Source organism: Misgurnus anguillicaudatus, chromosome 21 (genome assembly GCF_027580225.2).
Source record: "Misgurnus anguillicaudatus chromosome 21, ASM2758022v2, whole genome shotgun sequence".
In the NCBI taxonomy this organism is placed as follows: Eukaryota; Metazoa; Chordata; class Actinopteri; order Cypriniformes; family Cobitidae; genus Misgurnus; species Misgurnus anguillicaudatus.
Window position 1 is genome coordinate 19603018 of NC_073357.2, and position 27144 is coordinate 19630161.

General features: G+C 39.4%; 1 protein-coding gene across 10 annotated transcripts in view; it reads right to left on the reverse strand.

The window, feature by feature from the left end:
• Nucleotides 1-2003: 2003 nt before the first annotated feature.
• The window catches only part of arhgef11 (Rho guanine nucleotide exchange factor (GEF) 11), a 210207-nt gene continuing 185066 nt past the window's right edge, over nucleotides 2004-27144 (reverse strand). For 8 of the 10 annotated variants that reach the window (XM_073859775.1, XM_073859769.1, XM_073859772.1 and 5 more), the window contains 6 exons: nucleotides 26051-26221; nucleotides 16614-16829; nucleotides 8486-8560; nucleotides 7563-7876; nucleotides 4079-4208; nucleotides 2004-3472 (listed from right to left, as the gene is read on the reverse strand). In XM_073859775.1, the coding sequence (XP_073715876.1) occupies nucleotides 3414-3472; nucleotides 4079-4208; nucleotides 7563-7876; nucleotides 8486-8560; nucleotides 16614-16829; nucleotides 26051-26221 (965 nt within the window). In that variant the 3' untranslated portion in view covers nucleotides 2004-3413. The remainder of the gene's footprint in view (nucleotides 3473-4078; nucleotides 4209-7562; nucleotides 7877-8485; nucleotides 8561-16613; nucleotides 16830-26050; nucleotides 26222-27144) is intronic. The other 2 variants (XM_073859776.1, XM_073859774.1) reach the window with 2 other exon arrangements.

A 27144-nucleotide genomic window follows, 5' to 3' on the forward strand; every position in this document is an offset into this window, starting at 1 on the left:
GCCTCGGACTGGCATTGTCAATTATCGCCGGCTGACACGCTCAATCATTCCGCAGCACGCGCCAACGAGAGTCTGCGGCTTTCGGGCCTAAGCGCGGCGACACAATGTTATTATGAACCAAAATACATCGTACACACAAAATAAAGCACACATTTTAAGTTAACGTATACACGGTGCATGCTAAAGTTTTAATATATGAACAGCCCAAGAAAAAGTTGGTTCAAGATAAAAACTAAACAAGCCGTTTTAAATGTAACAAGTGAACGTTTCTAAAAGATTGTGCTGCTTAGACAACGAAACTCAAACTACTACAAAACACTTTAAAATGTCGAAATGTTGGATCCATGGTGGGAAAAGGTAACGTTATCTGTTTAAATTAATGTAATTTTGACAAACAAAGCAATTAAACAATGATTTTAGGTGTGGAATTACGGAATTGTGGATCGTTTTCACGTTATCTACCTGCACTGCTGGCATCGTCCAATAATCCTCCATCATTAAACGATTGATTTATAAATATAACAAACGAATCGTTATATCAAACTGACTCTTTTTAACCTATAAACTAGTCTGTAAGGAATTAACTAATTTCCAAATTAACCACAAAAAGTAAGTGTCGCGCGGAGACTGCTTGATTCACATTAAAACGATGACTCGATCGAAACGCTGAAATGAACAGTGTGGAATCGATTCACTAAAAGAAATCTCTCTTGTCTCCAAGGTGAATATCACAGTATGGAAGCACAGCCAAACTGTAAAAGCCCACACTTTCAAACTATTTACAAATATTAATAGTGGTTACCAAATGATGTTTATAAAACCCTGAAAAGAACGATTTCCAGACGTATCTTTTCTTTCAAGCGGATGTTGAGGCTGGACACAAAGAGGGTCCCATGGAAGCCTTTAAATACACTAGGTTCAACAAACCGTGCTCCAACTGCTCAGTTTACAGTAAAAAAATAAAAGCAAATCCTGGGGTCTGCTTTTCAAAATAGGATGCCGTTGCATGTCCATGCTCGTCTCCTGTAACGTTACTTTAAATTTGTAATACAGATCCAGACCGATTATATCAATTACAAAAGCATTAGATATTAAAGAAAGACGGTTTAAAATCGCGTTTGTTTGATGCTATCTGCATTTTCATGATGTTACCCCTTTTAAACATTTGTATAATTTCCAATAAGAAAAAATAATCCATTCGATGCACAAGAGTTAAGAATCCTTAGTTTTGTTATGAACTCACGGTTTGCAAATGAGTAAAATCCTCCTCCTCTTGTTTTAGGCGCTCCGGATCACTGAATACATGATACGTTTTCTATCCTGCGGGCTTTACTCCGCGTTTTTTTCCTTCACAGAAACTCGCATATTTCCGTTTCCATTCAAACCTGAGCTGGTACACGCCCCACATGGACGCCTGAGTCGACCCGACCTCCCCCATGTTCCTGCTCCGCCTTCTGAATCTCACCCTCCAGCCACTAACTAACCCAACACTACATTGCAACTCCCAAAATCTTTGTAGAATACAATTACATTGCAGAATAAAAGGTAAAAAAATAACAAAATTGGATTACGTAAAAATCTAATGGAATAAACTGTATGAAATATGACCCAGTCTGTGAAAACCCATTTAAAGTCTTTTTTTGTTGTTGAGCAAATACTGTTTTTTTTTTTTACATAAAATCATCCTACATAAAAACATTGTGTGAAAATCTAATGTTTGTATCTTTAATATTGATTGCGTAGAGTCATATCAAAGGTTGAAATTAAAGCAAAATCACTGATTGAAAAAAAAATCACTGATTGAAATCACACTAAAGATCCTGATCCCTAAAAAATATTATGAAACTTTAGCCTGGATTTCACAGAAGCTCACAAATATCAATGTCCATGTTGCAATCTGACTCACAAGGGCAAATCCAATATCTAAGCAGTTTTTTGATTTCTTGGTTTTTGAGCACACATACAAAGGTTTAGGACAAGAGAAAGGCACCAAAAACACAGGGCAATATATAATATTTTTATTATTTTTTCACAAAACAAGATATTTTAAACATGCATTTTCATTTTCGTTTTGTGCATTTAAAAATCTCGCCATTTTTAAAAGAGGGAGAGGTAATAATTTACACATCTTTAGTTTGTCATATCTACAAAAATAAAATTCAGGAAACAACGAGAGCTTTACAGAAAATAAAACTGTGAATGCTATATTACATGAGTGAATGTCAAAAACAACATTTACATACAGTAGTTTGCACAAGTATGGTTTTGTTGTTGTGCATTATATTTTTAGAAATCGCTGAACTGTTGACAAGTACAAATAAACATGGAACAAGTATAATATAAGAAATAAAAGCGCATAAAGAAGACAGCTTCCAAGATATTATTAAAATGTCAATTTCTCCACCTGAGTTACAGAACAGTTATTCATACAAGCAACCATTTTAGTATTCAATCTATGTTAGAAGTGTTCTCTAGGCGAACTATTAAAAACAAAAACAAAATTAAAAGGAGGTGAAGTTTTCATTCTTAAGCAGGTTAGGTTAACATGTTCAAATACTTGTATTTTTAAAATCAGAGTTCCCGAACCCTTCATTTGTTCCAAGCACTCGCTTAGCTACTACAGCACTATTGTTCAGTGTAAACAAATAGTGGGAAAACAATTCACAGTACATACACGGGATACGATATGTCAGCTTGCATGTCATATTTCAGATTCCATAAATATCTCCTTTCCACGTGATATCAAGTCTTGTTCAAGTCGTGAACCGTATGATAACACATGAACCTTCAGAAAAAATGAGTGTTTAGACAAATTTTACTTAATTTCTTCCATAGCACAAAAAGCCTTCATCATTTCTTTTTTCCTTCTTTTTCTTTGCTACACTATAAAATACACAGGAATCCTCTTCGCACCTTTTGTTTTAAATAGTTCCCAGTGCAAAAAAAAATAATTTGTCAAAGCACTCTTTTCAGATAATAACATAAGTAGTGATAATCCAAAACTGGTGAGCACAAAATTTTTTATTAGCTAAATGGAGGAGAGAAATAGATGTACATCAGGTAAAGTGCTGGGGTTTCCTTTAAAGTCATTAGCCATGATACATATTACATTTCACGGTCCCACCTTCGTTTTACTTTGATCCATTTACCACCAAATTGCAGCTACTTCACTAAAACTTTCTCCTTAATGCATTACTAAAATCATTACTATTCTTCATACTTGACCCTGTCTGTCTGAATGCAGCCCAAAGGGTCAATTTAATCTGTATCTGTATCTGAATTTCTGTTTGACACAAACCACACATAATTCAACCTGGATTGTACATCCAGGTGCAAGGCATGTTGGGAAGGGGACTGCATCACAATATCTGTGCAGTTACTGTAAGATCCTCAAACAGCTCCAGTGTAAACCGTCAGAAGCCAGTAGACTGGATTTCTGTCTGAGCTGGTTCTGTTGAGGTGCCCACTTTACCTAAATGTATAAACAAATAAAGCACAAGCAAATCATTTATGTTACATTATACCACAGGTCTGTTGAATGCTGTATTCACACCTAACTTGTCAAATGTCTTTAAAATAGGCACCAGAGCAACATTTGTGGTAATGGTATAAGCTTCGCGTCGTGATGCATTACTACCTTGGGTGTGCATTACTGTCTTATAATTCAATGGCCCATCGTCATTTTTTCCTTACATATACACATACATATGCTCCAAAAAGGAATAAATGGCCAAAATAATGGTAGTTAAAATTATAAACTGGTGTTCAAGTTTAGCAGTGCTTTGTGTAGAATTTAATCTCCAGACATATATAATGCTAAGACTGTTTCCAAACAATGTTTTTTCTTAAATGTCACTTGGTTTTTATTTCTGTTGCATGGTGCTGGGTAACCATGACCCGTGGTAAAATAGCTGTATATTAAAGGTCACATAAGTTGTGATTGGTTTTGTGTTGCATTGTGCAGCACTTTTACCATCACTAAGGACAGATAATTTACTTTTTGCTAAAAACTTTGCTATAAGCTGACTTATATCTGACATGCTGTCATGCTCAGTTTTAGAGACAGAAATAACCTCACCATTGCCAGCTCCATGGTCTAGTGGTTTGACCGCTGCAGGAGACTTGTAGACAAAGTCACTTGATGCTTCATCCACAGAGAGTGATTTTCTTAATTTCTTCAGAAGATTGTAATGGTCTGCTTCAATTTCCTACAAGTCAAAAGCATCACATTAAAAATCATTTTGTTAAAAATCTGTTTTTTACTGGATGTGCAAGCAGAGTGTTAACAGTGTATTAGGCAGTGTTTGCAGCATGTGCCTATAGTCTTTTTACACCAGCGTAATTGCAATGCACACCATGCCCTGTGTATAGAGTTTTGTTGAGTTTCTCTGAAGGTTTCTATAAAAGATGTGCAGGTCCATTTAGTGTGGGAGAGAGTGATGCGTTCATGTTCCCTAACATATGATATAATGATAACTTGATTTTCAATTTACGATAGACTTTGTAGTATACCATCTATTAAACATGCTTTGTGATTTGGCCAATAAAAATCTTGGCAACAGTGTGTTTTTGAATATTTGTTCAAATGCAAAGACGCGATTGGGTAACACATCAATGATTCGGGAGGTCTTGAAAAGGGGTAGTAGCAGAGAAAATGGAAGAAAAGCTCTCCACTGGAATAAACATATACAACATGAAATAGATTGAACCAGTCAAAGCAGCCTTCTCTCTCTCTCTCGACATGCGGCTGTGTTGAACCATAGACTTAATAAATACATAGAACGCACTCTGAACGCTTTGGTTATCAATGGCACTACAATACAAGTCATGGCAGTAGCCTGCTGCCCTATAAAAACATGCAAGTGAATGGGAGCTATGATTTTCCACAGAAAAAGTACAATAACATATACATTTCTCAACTGATTTCAGTGATTTAGGATCTGCGTGGGGAACAAAAACATTTTAACTACAGTTACCTATAATCGCTAGCCTGGGTTTCCCCATGCTGCCTTGCGTGCAAATTTATTCACACTGCAAGTCTAGCATGGAAACCATGGACCAATATTTCCCCCGAAATAGGAAACCAATCACAGAACGGGGAGGAGAAGCAAGAGTTTGACGACTTCTATGTGACACACCAAAGCAGTTTTGTTTCTCCAACACTGCAGCCTAGTGTTCTAAGTAGTTTTGAATGCAAGTTTATTAAAAAAAGAGCAACTTTTGGTGTTAAATGATTTCATATCCAAGAAGGATGTTTTAATATGGCAAGACATGATAGCCACTGAGTTTTATAGGACTAACCTGCTAGGCATCGTTTTCGACGAAGTTCGTTTAACTTATAAATGGTAAGTGGTATTTATTAATTTCATATTGTCAATTATGCCTGTAGCCTACCTACTGTGGTTGTCACAGTGCCACTAAGTTGTGTTGCTTTTCAATATCAATATACAGCTATCGGATTAGTTGCTTAGCTTTCAGCTGAGTGCACACGTACCTGATAAAAGTTGTTGACGCTTGAAATTATGTTGTTTTACATACGTCATCTGGTATAATTAAAACAATTGGCTATGAGCTACGTACAGAAGCATTTGATAGACATTCGTAGCGCCCAATAAATGGCTCTGGGCATTCGTAAACCACGCCTCAAATACAAGAAAATGAGCATGTGGTTCCCAGACCACGTCTTTTTCTCTATGAGACTGGTCTGGTGTTAGCCAGGCTATATAATCTTGATGGTTACACTTGAAAAATGAATTATTTTTATAAGGAATTCGCTGCCTTGGAATTATAAGGTTCTATCCATATTCTGAGTAGTTGTGAGTAGGGCTGCAGCTATCAATTATTTTTTAGTTAATAGAAATTTTACTATAGAAATCACTGCACTGGTACTACAGAGGTTAAGTTCATTACATAAATAGACCGGCCATGTAACTAACAAATGGTTGAATATATTATGACCATATGAAATAATTTTTTTAATATAAATTCTGGTTTAGTTTACATTTTTTGTTCAAAATAGTACAAAAATTATATTATAAATCAATTATATATTTAAAATAATTACATTATTATTATAATATCGGATTTATATTCATATATAATTATCTATTTAAAATATACTTACATTTATGTATTTTTATTTTTCAAAATTATTTAATTTAGTAGTAATATGCTATTACTTAACACTAGATATTAATAGTTTACTTTAGTAAATAATAGTGTTTATTAATTCTGATTTTTATCAGACAGACTTTTATTTTAACACTTTGCAGGATAGATGGCTGATTTCTAGAATCAGCGCTTTTATCAAAACAAACTCTTATGCTACGTACACAGCAAACGCGGGGCATCGCTTTACTCACTCTAGATTACTCGCAGGATTTAACTTCATGTCATGCGAATTTTTCGCTTAAGTTGAATATTTTCAACTTGTTACAGCCCTATTTGTGAAATATTGAGCTTCAAAGTTTTTGCATTTCATATATCAAGAATGATATGGGAACAAGTCTCTTTAATACATAAATACAGCAGAAACCATAAATATATTCTAATTGTACAATATCAAAATCCTCTCAAAGTTGTAAATGGGGAAATTTGGAAGAGGTTTGTAACATTGTAAAGTCTTCACTGGCTTCATGTTTTCTGCTCTCTATCTCACTGCCGCTGTCGAATTACTCTGCCCAACAACAAAGAAAACAGATTCTAATTGGCCCTGACCTCTTAGGCAGCTGCAGTGCTGATTGGCTCACAGATAAAACCTTAATAAACCAAGTTTGAGTTTGACTTATAGAAAGATAATACATAATAAAAATTCTCAAAAAAAAAGTTTCTTAAGAAAGTTCTTATTTTTTTCCTTAAAGGGGTGGTTCAATGGTATTTCAAGCATTCTGACTTATTAACACAGTTATAGAGTTGTTTCCTCATGCTAAACGTAGGCAAAAAGTCAAAAAAGCAGTTGTTAGAGTATTTCTGTGCCAAATGCACTTCACCAGGGTTCGTACAAGTTTCGGAAAGTTTTTTTCGATTACAGGTCCAGCTGATGTTTCATTTTTATTTGAAAATAAGTTTACATTTGTAGTAGTAATATACACAGTGCGGTCATAGAGTTGTAATACAGGAATATTTAGATAATGTGGGGTAATTTGAAGTAATTAGCAATCATGGAATTTTATTCATTCTTTTCTGATGCCAGGTTAAAGTTAAGACATTTTTTCTTTCAGACTTCAGACTCCCTAAAAAGTCCTTGGCCACCCCCTGTTACCTCATTTATTAAACTGTAGTCTTGCTATTACATAAAAGATTTATACTATTATATATTACATAACTACATATATAACATAAAAGTGCTAGCAGCACACCAAAACAGACTATGCTGAAATGATCGCATCTCTGGGTGAAAATAAGAAATAAGATGTGCCTCTTACACCCTGCTACACATGCGGTGTGAAACAGGGCTAATATTGTGAAAGCAGTGCAAATAAAAATTTGTTGTATGATATTTACTTGGAATCCTTTTTTAAAATTTGGGTTGCATTATATGTACGTATATTTGTGCATTTTACCTTAAGATGGTTTAATTTTCTCATGAGCTCCTCAATCGTGTGGAAGATCTCGTCCACATTCTTGATTACATGCTGCTGGTTACTAACTTGTGGCTGGTCAAGCCCTTCTCTTTGACCTAGGCTCTCAGGCAGTGATGGGTCTATTGGAGAGAGGTCTATTGAAGTCTCTTGTTCTTCTTCCAAAAATGACGTTGAGAACATGTTTTGATTCTGATGGTTCTCCGATATGTCAGAGTCTTTGATTTCATCTGTGCTGCTTTCATCTGTGAGAGCACCAGCTTGGTCTTTGGGCATTACCAGATAAAACATGTTCCCTGCAGTCAAAGTAACGATAAGTGATCATCACATACATCACAGCATTAGGGGCAATTCACATTTCGCGTCTCTTGTATGCGCAAATACTTATTTTAAATGTAGCCGCGCAACAAGAACACTCCATAGCAAGCAACCCAACCCACTCTTTTTCAGGCGTGGCAGCACCGCAACCATTTGAAAATACTTCAACTTTTTAGAATGCTGTCTCGAAAGTGCGTTGGTAACCAGCACAGTAGTTTTAGAGACGAAAGCCTAAAAATATTCCTGACTACTTAAAGGCCATGGTTGTCTTAATATAGTTCTTTTCATAGAAAGACATTTTTCTACTTTAAGAAATACAAAGTCTAACTGTTTATTGTCAAACGTTTCATAAATTAATAAGTTCAGCACATTCTCCTGTTACAAGACAGGCAAACAGAAAGAGAGAAATAAACTATCTATTATCATTCAGGGCCAGTGCTCAAAACCATGTAATATGATCTGGGATGATATTTAGTTTCAGTCAATGGAAACCAAAAACAGACCTATGAAGTTTGAATCACAATTGTTTGCAGAAAACCGGCCCAGAATGCTTCTCACAAATTAAGATTCAATATATTGGGCCCCACCTTTTTCCTTAGACGATTGGTTGGAGGTGACATCATCGGTAATGTCATCAGGAATAGAACAGCCCACACCCACAACTGTTTATGAAAGAAAGGAAGATGTGTGTGTGTCGAAGTGAAAGCAGGTTTGTGCAAATGTGACAGTGAGAAGAAGTTTTTTGCAAACAAACATGTGGAATTTTTGTATATTCCATATTTAGCAGCAGATATAAGCAAACATAAGACCAGAACACATGAGAGTGTGTCCGTATTTGAGAGAGGATCGTGTGTATGATGTGGAAAAGGCAGAAAAGAGAAAGTGAGTGAAAAGTAGCGTGTTAAAAATCCCATAAGCTTAATCACAGTGTGTTCTGAGCACATGCAGAGAAAAAGACAGAAAAAGGGGAAAATATAAAAATATAATTTTTCTTTGAATCTATTTGCAAAATTTTACAGGAAAACTTTAAAAAAGCAAACATTTTAAGTAAGTTATAGGTTAGGACATAACAGATTTTGCTTTAGAAAACATGTCTGTAGTTGCTGATCAATAGGGATGCATTGTAAGCATTGTAAGGGATGCAAGGAAACTCCTGTTTACTCCGCGACTGAAGCCCACCGGTTAACGTCCGCAGAAAACACAGACCAACGATGCCCGAGCCCGCACGGGGCGCGGCACACGTCCCCACACAAGCCCGGGAAAATACGTCAAGAGCTCACCACTATTCAACTGAAGCGCGCAGCCGAATAACACTCGCTGCGTAGACGTTTGTAGCACGGCCAGGGACGCAATGCTTCGTTCCCGTTATTTCAGGGAACCGGGGTTACGTGAGTAACCTAAGCGTTCCCTTTCAATATGGTTCACCCCGCACCGCGCCAGCCAGCTGACGCCATGGGGGAACGTAATTCCATCCCGCCGTGCATACACAACGGGCTGAGGTGCCCTTACAGGAGAGACACTGCATGTGGCCCTATACCCAGCGTGTACATAGCTCTAGCGAGCGTAAGTGAAAGCACCATATATGAGACAGTTAATATGTATACAGTGAAGTTTCTAAACGCACCATGATGCATATATAATAGAGCACGAGACGGCGGGTTCCCTGAGCGCGCCGCAAGCTTGTGCATGATTTATTAATAGGTAGCCATGACGGTAAGCTCGCAGCGCACCGTGAAGGCATACAGAAATGCAGTCACGTGAACATTAAGCCGATAAGACCTGTGCTTGTAAGGCAGGGACATCCAGGCTATAAAATCTGACAAACGTAGATGGCGAGGACCAGCCGGCCGCATTACAAATGTCAAAAATAGAAATCCCCGTAGACCAAGCCCACGATGAAGCAATAACACGCGTTGAGTGAGCTTTCAAACCGACAGGACAATGTTCATTCAGGGAGGCGTAAGCTAAAGCAATGGCTTCGACGATCCATTAAGATAGCTTCTGTTTAGTGAGCGGCATACCTAAAGAGTGTTGCGCGAAGCTTACGAACAGCTGATCTGACTTGCGGTATGAGGCAGAACGGTCCGTGTATATTCGTCGCGCTCTGACGGGGCAAAGCGTGTTCGGGGTGTGTTCGCCGTCCGCCGGTGGGCGGGCGAGAAGTGAAACCACCTGAACTCTATATGGCGTGGTCAAAACTTTAGGAATGTATCCCGCTCTCGGTCTAAGGATCACTTTGCTATCGTTAGGACCGAATTCCAGACACGACGGGTCAATTGAAAACGCGTGTAAATCGCCCACTCATTTAACCGATGCCAACGCCAGGAGGAGAGCGGTTTACAACGAGAGAGCGCGCAGGTCAGCCTGCTCGAAAGGGGGACCGCGCAGCGCATTCAGAACCGTGGACAGATCCCAAGACGGGACTGTGTTAGGTCGCGGTGGGTTTAGTCTGCGAGCGCCTCTGAGAAATTTAATGACAAGGTCATGTTTTCCCACGGTGTGACCGGCGTTATTGCCGCCACATACACTTTAAGCATCGAGGGCGCGCGACCGCTGTCCAGCATTTCCTGTAGAAAGGAGAGAATATGCTCCACTTCACAGGTGTTTGGGTTTAAGTTTTTCGTCGTGCACCAATCAGAAAAAATAGACCACTTTTGAGCGTAAAGGAGCCTGGTAGATGGGGCCCTAGCTTCTGATAGAGTATTTAACACTCGTCCTGAAAGGCGTGACGGTTGCCGTTCAGAAACCAAACGTGTAGATTCCATAGCTCCGGCTGTGGATGCCATATCGTCCCTCTCGCCTGAGATAGGAGGTCTTTCCTCAGCGGTATTGGCCATGGTGCTGATGCATCGTGGTGTCTCGAGAAGAAGACCGTCTGAGGATGCAGTCTCCATTCTCCCGGCGGCGGACCGCTGCGTGAGAGAATGTCTGCACCCGTATTGGCTACACCCAGTACGTGAGTCGCCTTTAACGAGCGTACATTCGCGTGAGCCCATAATAAAAGCCGTTTCGCCAGCCTGGATAGGGAGCGAGATTTCAGCCCTCCTTGGTGGTTTATGAATGAGACCCCCGTCATACTGTCCGACCGCACTAGAATGTGTTGATGTTGGAGTTTCGGTCGAAAGTGCCGTAGCGCTAAGATAACCGCTCACATCTCGAGGTGGTTGATATGTAGCTGAGACAACTGGTTGTTCCACGTACTGAAGGCGGGTTCGCCGTCGCAGTGCGCGCCCCAACCCGTCGCAGACGCATCCGTAGTCACCACTTTCCTCCTGCTCACGGAGCCGAGCTCCGTGCCCAAGAGGAAAAGTTGAGGGGATGTCCATATCGAAAACGCTTTCACGCAGCTGATTTTGATTAATAAGCGGCCCGACAACCATGCACGGGGCGGAACTTTCGCTTTCAACCAAAACTGAAGCAGTCTCATGAACAGCATTCCCAACGGTATTAGTGGGGATGCTGCTGCCATCAGACCCAGCATTTTTTGGAATCATTTGAGAGTGAGATGTGAACCCGATTTGAACGATGCCGCCTCGCGTCTGACCGTGAGCGCGCGTTCCTGTGTAAGCCATGTCCCCATCTTTAACGAGTCGAGCGTCATGCCTAAGAACGCGATTCGCTGGGTGGGGGTAAGCAAACTCTTCTGGAGGTTGATTTTAACCCTAAATTCTCCAAATGCTGGAGTACAACGGTCTTGTGCGCAATAATTTCCTTCTCTGACTGGGCTAGAATAAGCCAATCGTCGAGGTAATTCAATATGCGGATGCCGCTCTGTCCCGTCGAACGCGAATCTTAGAAACGGCCTGTGACGTGGTGCTATCGGAATGTGAAAGTAAGCGTCTTTCAGATCCACTGATATGAACCAATCGCCCGGTCGAATTAGGGCCATGATTCGTCTGGCTGTAAGCATTTTGAATGGCCGTTTGGCAAGAGGGCGATTCAAAACGCGTAGATCCAATATCGGTCTGAGGCCGCCGTCTTTCTTTGGAACGAGAAAATAACGACTGTAAAAGCCTGATTCGCTTTGATCCGCCGGGACCGTCTCTATCGCGTCTTTTAGTAATAAAGAACGCACCTCTTCCCTGAGGATCTGCATGCGATCGTCTGGGACAGTGGTGTAGAGAACGCCGCGAAACCGGGGTGGTCTCCGAGCGAATTGAAGTGAATAACCGTGTTGGATCATGTTTAGAATCCAGGCCGGCACACCGGGGGTGGATTGCCAAGTTTGGCGGCGAGCGTCGATATGCTTATGGACGGTAAGCCGTGTGTGTGTACAGAGGAGGAAATTTGCTCTTTTTGTGTCTCTCCAGAACAACCAGGCTGGCCATGGCTCTTCCTACAGCTTGAGTGGCGACTTTAGTAGCGCGGAGGGCCAAGTCAGTCGCGCTGCGCAGATCTTTAAAGGTTGACGGGTCCGGGCCTGTCTCGTCCATATCACGGAGGAGTTTTGCCTGGTATACCTGCAGCACCGCCATCATATGGAGAGCGGATGCGGCGTTGCCATCGGCGATGTAAGACTTCGACGCCAGGGTTGATGTCAGACAGCAGGGCTTTGACAAGTGGCTCATCTTCGCCCTCCATCCGCCGGCTGAAGACGGGCAGAGGTGGGCGGCGACAGATTCCTCGAGCGGCGGCATCTTCAATCAATCAATCAATCAACTTTTATTTCTATAGCACATTTTGCCAACAAGAACAGTCTCCAAAGTGCTGTACAGTAGCAACAATAGACAATTGACAATAGAAAGGCACACAAATACAAAACCACAATCATTTAAAATAAATAAATAAAAACAAAATAATAAAAGACACAGGACCACATAACTCACGCTGTGTTAAAAGCCAAGGAATAAAAGTGGGTCTTAAGACGAGACTTAAAACATTCCACTGTGGGGGCCGCACGGATCAGAGGAGGCAGAGCATTCCACAGTCTGGGGCCAACTACAGAGAAGGCCCGGTCCCCCCTGGATTTGAGTCTGGACTTAGGAACCACGAGCAGGAACTGGCCATTTGACCTCAGTGAACGCGCCGGTGTATAAATTTGGATGAGGTCAGTGATCTTAGTGTAGCCGTGTTGGCGCCGTCCACTACGGAGAGGACATGGGAGACGGCGCTCTGCGCTAGGGTGGAGTGAGGAGCACGCCAGGCTTTGGTGAGCTCCTGGTGAACCTCCCGAAAGAACGGTGCCTGCCGTTGGCGGGATGATTGACGGCGCCCGGGCTGCAGATACCACTCATCCAGCCGGCTGAGTTGAGGCTCTGACGGCGGTGACCACTGAATGTCGAGCTCCGCTGTAGCTTTCGTCAGAATGCGGATGAGCTCAGAGTCGTGAGGACGCGACTCGGTTGGTTCTTCAGCGGCGGCGTGGGCGTCGTCATCCGAAGCCGCCCAATCCTCCAACTCCTCAGAGGATGACATCATCTCCACATTGTCACCGGACCCAAAGGAAACCATGCCGCTAGCACTCGGCAGGGGGTGTTGGTCCTCATGGACGAAGGTGACAGGATGACGGTGGAGAGACAGAGCACGCGGGGGATGAGCCGGCGTAGACTCGGTCTCGGGGCATTTTTCAACTTCACGGCTCCGCTGCTGTTTAGGCGGGAGAGCACGGGAAGCCTTCCTTTTGAAGACGTCGAGGCGGGAGCGCAGCAGCGCGATGGGAAGCCGTTCGCAGTGGGCGCAGCCCGCCTCGGTGAGTACGGCCTCGGCGTGGGCAGGACCCAGACTGATGACGCACTCTTTGTGGAAATCCTCCACAGGCAAAGGGGCTCGGCATCAGCCGCAATGCCGAAGCGACATTATCTCAACGCGCTTCTGCTCTTTGTGATAAAATTCGCTCTTTTATGCTCAACCGGAAAGCGGCAGGGGAACACGCTGGTGTGTAGTAATCCGCTGCAGTGCTCAGATCGACGGCGAGTAAGGGCTTCTTCTTCGGAGCAGCGAGAAGGTTCACGCTGAAGGAGAAAGTAATGAGCTCTTGACGTATTTCCCCGGGCCTATACAAGGACGCGTGCCACACCCCGCCCGGGCCCAAACGTCACCGGTCTGCACCCTCCACAGACGCCAACCAACAGGATTCAGCCACAGAGCAAGCAAAAGCCTCCCCCCATAGCGTCAGCCAACCGACGCAATGCGAAGTGAACCGTATTGAAAGGGAACTTTGTATACCACAAAAAAATACTTTATTGTCACGCAATTCGCATTTATTTTGCATTAGTGAACCATCTTTCTTTGCGTGCATTTTAAACATTGACACCTTCATAACTGAAAGTATATTAAAATAATAGTGAAACATCATTTCATTATCGCTCCAATACACTATAAATGTATTCAATTGTACATATATAACACATGTTAATGACAAAGTATCAGGGTCATGTGAATAATTATGTAATTAAAGGGATAGTTGAAAAAAAAGAAAATTCTAAAAATGAGAACTATACACGGGTTTTCTGTTTACAAACATTACAGGGTGCGTGCGCATCCTAGAGGTAGAAAGCCCGATTGGTAACCTGGGGCCGGATTCACGAAAACATTCTTAAGACAAAAAATAAGAAAGTTCTTAAGATAAATTATAAGAAGTGCGTAAGAATGTTCCTAAGTGCAATTCTCAAACATTTCTTAGGAAGTTCTCAAATTTTTTCTTAAGAATATCTTAAATTTATGTCTTAAGAATAAAATGACAAGCTTTTAAATGAATTAAGATACCCTGCTAATGAGGTAACAATACACTTATCCATTAATCTTTTGACTACCTTGCGATCATTAACGCGATACAAACGAGTGATGCATTAAGACTACTACAGGATTTTATTAGCTGTTGTAACAGAGGCCAGCTAGTATTAAGGCGGTGCGGTGCGTAAATATAATTCCATAATGTCCCAATCAGTCCGTCATGCGGGTCGAGCACTCTGGGTGTGCGTGCTTAACTCTCCGTGCCCACGGCTTCGTCTCCTGCGCTAACGCGTCAAGAGACGGACGCGGAAGGTGAAGCCTGCCCGCGGTTTCGGAGCGCTTGACAGAGATTACCGGTTCGCCTCCCGCTTAGAGCGACTTTTAGCTGTTAAGTAATTTCACAATGAATGTAGGCTATTACGGAGGAAGTTAAATGATTGCTAATATTATCACTTATACTTATTTGTGTTTCATGACATATTACTGAGTAAGCCATTCATTATATGAGTGTGGAATTCCTCTTTAAACTAATCTATGTTTATATGAGTGTGGAATTCCTCTTTAAACTAATCTATGTGAAGTAAACTGATTAAATTGCCATTTCAGACTACAAAATACAACATGTCACATTTAAAACAATCACATTAAATTATAAAACATCTTACATTTTGAGATTTAAGACTACTGTAAGTTTTTTCTTAAGAACATACTTAAGGGAAAAAATACGAACTTTCTTTTTTGAGAATACAAAATATTCTTCCATTTTTTCTTAAGCTTGAAATTAAGATAAAAATGGCAGTTAAGAAGATTTTTCTTCTTAAGAATGTTTTGTGAATCCGGCCCCAGGTCCGCTACTGCAACAACTTTAAAGGGATACTTCACCGACTTAGCACTCAGCCCTGCATCCGCAGAAACCCGGCAGCACCACTGAATGACCATGCTTCCCTCCATCACCTCCCCCCGAGAGGAGAGATATCTGCATTTTGGTTCTGCAAAAAAGTCCTCCGATGATGCAAAAATCGTCATATTACATCATCGGAGGACTTTTTTGCAGAACCAAAATGCAGATATCTCTCCTCTCAGGGGGAAACGAGGGAGGGAAACATGGCCACCCAGCAACACCGCCGGGCCTCTACAGAGACAAAGCCGAACGCCAAATCGGCGAAGCATCCCTCCAAGTATTGAAGATTTCTTTATTGTTTGTATATAACTGCTGACTAAATGTGATTTTAGTTGGATCTGTTTGTCTGTCTGTAATTTTGCAGTGTTGCTGTGATACATGTATGAATTATCATGTAAGGTTAGTAATGTAATAGCCGCATCTACTGGTATGGTACACATCAGAATCAGCACTGTTGGCTCTGTTGGTACAATTAGCCACGCAACAATTCCTCGGCATTTTGAGTTACAGACACCGCTACTAGTCTACAACACGAGACGCGTTTCTTCTTTCTGCCTCTCGGTTGCGTGCGCAAGCAGTGATGTCGTCGCCGAGATTGGAGCACTTCGACCTTAGGCGCAGTAATATTGACAGAAGTTTAAGCAAGAGGGAGAGTAGTCAGGAGTGATGATGTTACTGTACAATATAGTTCTCATTTTTTATCCGCTTAAAAAATCGCCACGTTTTATTTTGTGCCACCCTGCTTACTCGTGTAACTACTCATGTAACGGTCTTTAAATAGGATCCAAACAGGGATGAATTTAGAAGCCACCAAACACTTACATCTTTTCCCTAAGGAATGAATGGGGCTAGGCTAAATGCTAACACATCCACAACGCGCTGTACAAGTGCATGCATTGAAAAAAGATAGGTATGTATTCATTTGTCTAAGTTGAGGTAAGAACATAATAATAATATACTGTATATAATAAATATTAAAAAACGGTGGTGTTTTCCTTTAAGTCACGGTTAACCTTTTCAGACTAATATCAGTCACATTAATACTGGCCGATACAACACAATCACTAATATACTGTTCATCTCTATTGATCAACATTTAGATAAATAATTTCATTTCAAGCTATATTCTCAAATGTATTTACCTTTCCTTACAATCTGAATAGCAGATTGTACCACCTCTAACGATAAAGCATCTACATGCTCTTCTACCCATTTGTTTGGGTTCTCCCTAAGGTTAGGGTCAGAAATATCTGGTCTTGGCCTGTCTGCAAAAGAACCTTCATTTGTAGGCGTGTCATCCGAATCCTGACTCCACCCATCCTCAAGATCCCTGAAGATGAGCTGTCGGAGGATTTCCACTAAAGAAAAAGAAATAAAGGGAAAAACAAAGTAAGACTTGAAGGCAGAGCCATAAATTGGTCCAACAACACACAACTGTTACGATAAACCAGGGTTATGTGGCTTAAAGACACAAAGAAACAAACTACCATGAGCTTAAAGGGACCCTTTTATGCTTTTTAACTTTTTCAGTTTTATTTAGTGTGTATTGTTGCAGTCGGAGTATGTAAAGGACTGCAGTTACAACGTCCACTCCAAAAGGAGATAATCTCTTTAACAGAAAACACCTTTTAAAAACAGGATTGGGAAGCACTGAACTACCGTGTGTTTCTTCTGTAGATGGTGAAATCACAATGAATCCCTTCCCCAGGCCATGTGTAAAAGAGGGTGGGGTTAGGCACTAGTTTCTTCAGAGAAGACAAAGACAAGCTGCTATATTAGTGTTTGTCACCATGCTGAAAAGATGCTGCTTGTTCAACCCTGACTCTAACATTATTCTGTCTTAGGAAGGCACAACAAAGGCGTTTTAATGTAGTTTTTAACTGCATGCTCACTCTGTCAGTCTCTGTTCAACGCTCGTAGTTCTGGAAATTCTGGCGCATGTTATTCTCTAGTGATCAGCCCTGTATGCCATAATAATCCAATAAGTTTCCAATCCATACTCAAGCACGGACACATATGCAGACAAATGATTTTTCATACAAATTATTACTTTACCAGACCTTCAGGGCAGCACTAATTCGTGCAATTTATTCTTATTTTGTGAATGAACTGTAAGTGGCAAAATGTCTGTAGACACTCGTCAACACACACTGTGAGTTAACAAATATTTTTAACTAATTGGAGTATTTAATTGGTCATAAATTCTTACCTTCAATTAATGGTTAACCGGTAAATATGAACATCCCTAAAAGTGGTGCGCGGATTGATCAAAAATGCCTGTGGTCAGTTATGAGTCATCCAAAAATATTTTTAATGATATTCGGGTCGTTTAAAATAAAGATGCCAATTAAACCTTTGCAATATATATAGTACTACACAATTTTCTAAGAAAAACATAGGCCTACACTTCATTGGCTGAATAACTGGTGCGAAGATGACGCACAAGCTCAGTCTGCATGTAGAGATTGCGGCGGCAAGAGAAAAGGTGAAGACTTGGGATTGGAAGCTCCACAAATACACAAATAGAAAGAGCAAAATGTGGGAGACATTTGCCAAAATAATGAAAGATGATGACCAATTGTGGCTTTGTCATGTGTATTTCTTCTGATGCTATTTACACAAGCCACAAAACTGGCACAACCAACATGGCGCATCACAAGTGTGGCCCCAGGAAGCCATCACAGCCGAATAGAGCACCGTCAGGCCAACCGAGGCCACAAAATATAGATACCTTTATTCTCCAGGACCACACAAAAATTCCTCTTCAAGTGAAGAGTACATTTGTGGATTATTGCGTGGACTTTTGTTGCACAGACCTGCACCTCTTTGATATTGTTTCGGGGGAAGGTTTTGCGAAAGTGGCCCAGGGTCTCATCAACATTGGAGCACGTTATGGCTCAGTCGACACAAATTGATTGCTTCCTCATAAGCAGACAGTCTGTGATCGAGCTAAAAAACAAGCCATGGTTGAGAAAGAAGCCTTATCCGAGGTTTTGAAGTCAGTGCATGACAATAGAGGGGTTGTAATAACGACTAATATGTAGACTGGTGATTTTAACAGAAGGTCCTACACTGTCTTGACGTGCCATTATATCACAAAGGATTGGAAGCTGGCAAGCTGTGTTATGTGCACAGTGAAATTTGATTGCACATTGCCCAAAACAGCAATCAACATCCACAAACAGATTAATATGCAGCTGTGTTCTTACGGGATCTCATTTGATCAAGTGCTGCTCGTGAGTGACCAGGGCTCTAACATTAAAGCTGCCCTAAAATATTATCACTGGATACCATGTGCAGCCCATGTTCTGAACACAATTCTAAAACATTCATTCAGTGGATCTGACATTGAGAAGGTACCGGAGATGACTGACATGTGCAAGGGCATTGTCAAATATCTTTAAAAAGCCAGTCCTTAGTCCAAGAGTCTGAGACTCGTTGGAATAACAAAATTGACATGCTCAAATCTGTAAGCAAGCAATACAGGGTAATTAACAAGCTACTCAAAAGCAGGGGGCAGTCAGAGCGCATGGAAGGCATATCTCAAAACACGCTCACAAACGAAAGGAAAAATCTCCACATGATCGTTGGAAACCTCCTGTGTCTGTTGAAGCCGCAGACTCTCCTGAAACTACAAGCACCACAGCTCCAGGACATCTACAGGCGAAGTGTCTGCGTTAATGATGATGAATGGGATATTTCAATGTAATGTTGGTAAATGACATTATTAACAAATGAAGAGCTCTTTTCCAAAACACGATATATCCATTTCAATGGAATTTGTTCTTGTATAGACCCACACATTTTGTGAATATTTAATTTATCCAGTTAAAATGTTTTTTTGGCTCAGTCTGAACATGTTGATCAATGATTATTAAATCAAAAGAACAATATTGTTTATGATAAATTCAAAGTAAAAAAATATATATTTTCAAAACGCTATAAATCCATCCATTTTTCCCAAAACGCTATAAATCTATAAATTTTTTTCCAAAGTGCAATAAATCCATATTTTTTTTCCAAAAAATGATGGTTTGTCTTTTTTAAAAAGTCTTTTATTTTCGTGTTTGCATTTATGAGGAAAAAACAATGTAACGTGACAGTTCTCCTCTGCTCTGAAAGCGGCACTAAAAGACTTTCAATCTTTCACGGAGACCTCAAAACAGAAAGCACAAAGCCTCTCTTTAAAGCAAATTTCATTTTGTATTAATTGTATCTTAATTTTAATACATTTAAAAAAAAGAATTTCATGGATTTATTAATAAAAAGTAAATATAGCAGACAATAGATAATCACAACAAAAGCTCAGGCGCTTGAACTGAAGCTTATATCATAATGAACCGAACCGTAGCCTATACACACATATTCATAATCAGTAGGCTACTTTTGCTGGTTCTTTGATAAGCTTTGCCGCTTACCACAGTTTGGAAAGAAACTGCATCTTGCAGTATATTTTAAACAAGGAAAATAGCGATTTTGAATGAAACGCTGATAGAGCAGTGAATAGGTTCAGTACAAAGCAAAATTACAGGAAAAATGTATTTTTTTAAAATGGTATCTGATTTAGGTTCCTGTGTTAGTTATAATGTTAGTTATAATCATGTGTTATAAAACTATTTCTTTACTGTGTGTTTAAGTTTTCAGTTTTTCGTTTTCAGTTTTACTTTCATGGGTATTTGTGAACATTTGTTTATATTATGGATATTGTAGCCTCAGTCTTTGGCTTATTCTACCTGTTTTTGTTTGTCTTAAATGTGTTAATAAAGACTTTGTTAAAATATTCTATGCCTGCATTTTGTGATTGTGACAGTTTCAATTGGGCATCCACGTGGCAAAATAGCCTCAGCCTACTACACAAGTGGGAAATCCTTATTTACCTTTTGAATATTGAGCAACTTTTGAATAAATACTGACATGGGACAAAATGCTAGATTTCTCAACATGTTGAACTGATCAATGCCATTGTACCATTTTAATAGGCTACTTTTAATGCATATAGCTCAGTAATGTCAGTTTTATGTCTTTTCTGAGAGGGGGTGGGATTTTTGTTGGAAAAGTCGGGGGAGAGACGCACACTTCGATTAGACTGGATAAACACATGCAGCATATTATTATTATTATATGATATAGCGTAGTGTTATGTAATAAATGCTTGATTTATTAATTTATTTTGTTTCAATTCCTTAACAATTTAAAAATAACTTGGACTTATATAGCGCCTTTCATAGTACCCAAGGTTGCTTAACAAATTGGGAGGGGGGAGTTAGGGGACAAAGAAGGTAGTGCAAAGAAATGTTTTAAGGTGCTTTTTGAACATTAGCAGGGACGGGGCAGAGCGGACATGAGGTGGTAAGCTGTTCCAGAGTCTGGGAGCATTGGCAGAGAAGGCCCTGTCCCCAAAAGTCTGCAGTGTGGTGCGTGGAGTAGCCACAGGCATGTGATTGGCTAAGAACAAAAAAGCAGGCACATCGGGTGGGCCAAACCAACCCAAATCGTCCTAATGCTCCCAGAACAATAGTGATGAAGTTTCTGAATTACAAAGATCGTGAAAAGACACTGAGGGCTGCCAGGAAAATAAAGGAGATACGCTACGGAGTCCACCGGATTAGTCTGTTTCCAGACCTGTCAGCAGAGACTCGCCAACATCAGCGATGCTTCGATGGAGTAAAAGCCCAGCTGAAATCCATGAATATTCGTTACGGTATGCTTTACCCAGCTCATTTAATAGTGACTCACGAAGATAAGCGACACATCTTCAAGACCGTCATAGAAGCGGAGGAGTACATTCGGGCGCTAAAATCTATCGCGTGAACTCAGCTAGACTAAAAATGCCAACTCCATTAATCTCCATATAAGTTACAAAAGGTAAACTTTAGGCATATACCACATTTTGCAACTGACACAAAGTCAGTGAAAACTGAACCTGAAAGCTCTGACATCATATGGCCACGATATGAATCTGGTAATACAGACTGCATTTTATTTAATAAGGGTATTGCTTATGGTTAGCTCGCGCTGTTCTTAGCATTTTCAATGTAATGTTAACCATTGTTCACATATTTACACTGTGTTGCTCCACCTTTAGTGGATCTATTGTTTTCCATAACCAAAGTTTGGAAGGGTGGGTTGTTAGTGCAGTTCGTTTGAGAAAAATGCACGTTTTTTTCTTGTTTTTTGTGTTTTTCTGTTTTTTTTTCTTTTTTTCTTTTCTTTTTCCTTTCTACAAAACAAGTCAAGCAGTCAAATCTTTGGATGCAGAAATTCCTTATTTTACATAAATTACCATCCCTAAGTTAATATACTAGAGCTAAAAATAAGCAGTTGGAATGTAAGGGGACTGAATAAACTTAAGTTAAAACAGGTATTAGGTAGGCTTAAACAAATGAAGGTTAATATACTCTTTTTGCAAGAAACGCATCTGTTAAAGGAGGATACGAGTCGAGTTTCCAAAAGATGGCCAGGACAGGTTTTTTCTGCCCCATATAGCTCACATGCTCGAGGGGTTATGATTCTTGTTCATAAATCGGTCCCTTTTCGGTTACACAAGCAGCATATTGATCCGCGAGGTAGATTTATAATTCTCAATGGTTCAATTGTGAATGTACAAGTAACCTTAATAAGTATATATGCTCCTAATGATGATGATTATTCTTTCCATCAAAATTTTTTTCATACATTATCAGCATATTCAGGACATTATATAAATGGAGGTGATTTTAATTGTGTTCTCGACATACAGCTTGATCGTTCCACGGGTACCGACAGTACACATCAACAATCAAGGAAAGTAATAAAAAACTGTATAAAAGATTTAAACTTAACTGAGATATGGAGACATCTCAATTTCAATAAAAGAGAATATTCATGTTTTTCAAACACCCATAAAACTTACTCTAGGATTGACTACTTCCTAGTTTCTACTACCCTGCTGTCCAAAATAGGAAAATGCTGGTATGATAGTATTCTATTGTCTGACCATGCCCCCATTTCATTTACTATACAGTTTTGTAATTTATACTCTACTCCATTTAGATTTAGATTCCAAACAAGCTGGCTCCAAAGCTCAAAATTTGTACATTTTATAGGGGGGAAAATAGATAAATATTTTAATATTAATACAGACCAGACTAGTGCCTCAATAAGGTGGGAAGCCTTTAAGGCTTATATAAGAGGTGAAATAATGAGTTACACAAAGAGTAAGTCCAAAGAATACTATAAACAATTGGGAAATCTTGATCAACAAATCAAAGAAATAGAATTACAACTTTTTGTTAATGATAACCCTCAGGAAAAGAAAAAGCTTCTTCGTTGAAAGCACAATACAGTAAATTGACTAGTAGTAAAATAGCTACAAACTTGATGTGGTTAAAGCAGTCTTACTACGATCAAGGTGAGAAACCCGGGAAACTGTTGGCGTGAAGAATAAAAAAGATACAGGCAAATAGAGCTATAAACTCAATTTTGCTAGACAATGGACAATCTTTGATTGATCGAATAGAAATTAATGATGCCTTCAAATCATATTATGAAAATCTATATAATTCTGAATGTTTAGATACCCCAGTAGATCAAAATAATATTCTAGATGAACTCGACTTTCCCCAATTGACAGAAGATACCAAACCAGATCTGGAAAACAATTTAAGTATCGAAGAATTGACAGAAGTGGTACAAAGTATGAACAGTGGAAAAGCACCTGGGCCTGATGGCTTGCCACTAGAGATTTATAAAACATTTTCTAAAAAACTACTACCTCATCTTCTGGAAGTGTTTAATGAATCATATGAAACAGGAATACTGCCCCCATCTTTAAGGTCTGCATTAATCACTCTAGTGTTAAAACCGGGTAAATCTCCAACAGATAGGACATCTTATCGACCTATCTCACTGATGTCATGCGATACAAAAATACTATGCAAAGCTTTAGCAAAAAGGATTGAAATTCATGTACCCAAACTGATTCTGGAAGACCAAAATGGATTTGTTATAGGTAGACAGGGTTTTAATAATATACGTAGAGTTTTAAACATATTATATAAAAAACATAACAACAAAGACCATGCAATGCTATCCTTAGATGCGTAAAAAGCATTTGACAGGATCGAATGGGGTTACCTATTTGAAGCACTTAGAAGATTTGGAATAGGAACAGAATATTTAAAATGGCTCAAATTGCTTTACAATAAACCATTTGCCCAAGTTATAACAAACAATAATATCTCAAAATTGTTTGATTTGACTAGAGGTACGAGACGAGGATGCCCATTATCCCCTTTACTGTTTTTGTTTGCCATTGAACCCTTGGCTATGACTATTAGGGAAAATCCAGATATAAGGGGTATGAAGATCGGAGAGAGGGAACACCGTATATCCCTATTTGCAGATGACATAGTTTTATTTTTAACCAATTTGAAAAACTCTGATGAATATACTGGAGAAATTTGGAAAATTCTCTGGTTATAAAGTCAATAATAATAAAAGTATTCTGTTATTATTAAATGAACAGGAGAGGAAAGCCCCGGTATGTTATACACAATTTAACAACGCGACTGATGGTTTCACCTACTTGGGGATTAGAATAACACCTAATATAGATTATATAGTTCCCTCTAATTATGTTCCGTTACTGCAGAGAGTCCTGGAATCTCTAGACAAATGGAACACAATGCCAATCTCCTTAGTGGGCCGTATAAGTATAATCAAAATGTCGGTTTTGCCAAAATATCTATATCTTTTTCAGTCTATACCTCTTCCACTACCTGCTGATCTCCTCTCCACCCTTAATAAAGCCCTTACAAGATTCATATGGAATAATTGGCGCCCTCGGCTACGTTTATCCCTTCTTTATCTACCGTATGATCGAGGAGGGCTTCAAATGCCAAACATAAAACTTTACTACTGGGCGGCACAACTTCGAACAGCTATGTTTTACTTTTCTACAACAGACCAACCAGCTTGGATCGATATTGAGAAAGATGACATACCACTTCCTATACAGTTATATATATACTCAGCTCCAATCAAAGTACTAAAAAAGTCCACTCTCAACCCCCTTCTCCGAAATACCATATCAGTTTGGTATGAGGCTCATTCATTTTTGGAGGAAACTGTATCGATCTCTCCCTTTTCCCCAATATGGGGCAATAATGACTTTAAACCTGGAAGAAACGATATGGGGTTTAAAAATTGGCAGTTGAAAGGAATATGCATGTTAAAAAACTTGTATGAAGGAGGTACACTCATGACCTTCCAACAGTTCAGAACCTCAACCTTCTACTTTAGAACGAATTACTCTGAATCATATAAATGATAGAGGAAAGATTTCTGTGCTTTACAATACATTACTATCTGGATCAAAAGAGAGCTCCCAGGTATACCTTTCAGCGTGGAAAAGAGATCTCCAGGTGGAGATCACTGTGGAGGAATGGGAACAATCTTGCCTGTTAGCTCAAACTCAGTCTATCAATACTAGATGTAGAATACTACAGTATAAATGGATGTTTAGGACATATATCACCCCTGTTAAATTGCATAGGATTAACATACCAGACAATTGCATAAAATGTAATGATGAAACTGGTACATTGTTTCATTGCATGTGGCAATGTAAAGAGTTACAGGAATTCTGGAAGGATGTTTTGGATGTGATTTCTGAAATGATTGGAGAGAATATTCCTATGGACCCTAAACTATGTTTACTGCATATAAATCCTGAAAATGTATCTGTTAGTGCAAGTGTACAGAAGCTGGAAGATTTCAGTCCACTACAAGCCAAACGCGTAGTTGCACTCGAGTGGAAAAATATTCAGAGACCTACTCTCTCACACTGGACTAAAGAGATGATTTCTAATCTTGCTCTTGAAAAATTGACCTATGCAACTAGAGGTAAAGCAGAGGTGTTTAAAAAGATATGGTCCCCCTTTGTGCAATTTGTGAATAGATAGACAAATTGAAATGTAAAGATTGCTTGCTCTTAAATATTTTTTTCATTCAACAACCGATATTTGTATGTGAACATTTGTAATTATTCTTCGGGGTTTTGTATGTATGTAAGTATGTATACGCACAGTAGTTTTTGTTTGTGTTATTTTATATATATATATATATATATATATATATATATATATATATATATATATATATATATATATATGTTTTCTTCAATTTCATTTTATTTATTTATTTACTTTTTGTCCTTTTATTTATTTATGTCGGATGGGGTGGAAAATGGTGTTCTGTAACTGTTTAAATTGTATATTCTGGAATGTTCTTTGGGGGTTTTTACAACAAAATTTAATAAATACAAAGTTTAAAAAACAAGATACTGGTTGTTAGATTATCTGCCGTAACTGGCGCAACCACGCCGCTTTCTCCTTTCCAAAGCGCCTGGATGCTCCCTTAGCATCTGCCGTTGCTAAGTAACCTAAGTGCTGCGTGACGTTGTGCCAAGCACCCACCGGTGAAAAAAAGAGATCAGGGCCTATGTGTTTTATTTGCTCAAAAGTGTTTTTTGACATCTCCCTGAGAAGTACAATACTTTTTCTGGACCCGTGTAAAATTAACACAATCTATTGCTCACCATCCTGAAGAGCAGCTTCAGCAACACCGGCTTTTGTGTGCAGGTAACTCTCCCCATTCTCATCATGGGAGGCCTCAGACACTTGAATTGGTTTGATGGATTTGAGAGCACATTCATTATCACCAGCCGAGTGTTGTTCTAGAGACACAGACTCCTCCGACAGTGAAACATCTAACCAAAGAGTATGGGTAACATTTTACTTTCTTTCAAAATAAAAAAATCATGAACCAACACTCAAAATACATTTAACTTCTGTAATCTAATGTAAACTAAATGTATATTACACTGTACGTCCATGTTACATAGTTACAGAGACACAGAAATAAAAGCTGAATAAAATTTTTGTAAACGCTCAACGTTGTTGTTGTTAGTTTGTTACACGAAAATGAGTCTGGCCATGGTCCTGTTTTTGAGGAGTTCGTCACCTGGTGTGATGAATCCTATTTGGAGTTAAATATTACTAAAACAAAGGACATGATCATAGATTTTAGAACTTGTGCTTCACGCCATGACACCACAATTATTAAAGATCAGGTTGTGGATTGTGTAGAAATCTACAAATATCTGGGCACAGTCATAGATTCTAAACTGACTTTTGAAAAGAACTGTGAGGTGGTATGTAAAAAGGGCCATCAGCGTCTGTTTTGCCTCAGAAAACTGTCTAGATTTCATATTGATAAAACTATTATGACCCTTTTTTATAGGGCATTTATCGAATCAATCTTGTCATTCTCCCTTGTAGCGTGGTTTGGAAATTTGTCTTTGAAGAACAAAAACTCTTTAAATCAAATTATTAGGTGTGCAAGTAAGATCATAGGTGAGCCACAGCTTAACTTAGCAGACCTTTATTCAAATTTTTTAAAGCGCAAGGCGAGTTTTATAATTAAAGATTGGTCCCATCCTTTACATGATGAGTTCCAGCTACTCCCCTCTGGATGTCGGTTCGTGGCCCCTAGGTGGAGAACTAGACGATATAGGAACACTTTTGTACCTGCTGTATAAAACTATTGAACGAAAAAAGCAGGAGATGATATGTATGGTTATTTTATATATTTTAGTTGGGTATTGAGGGTGTGTGCAGAAGCAAATTGTCA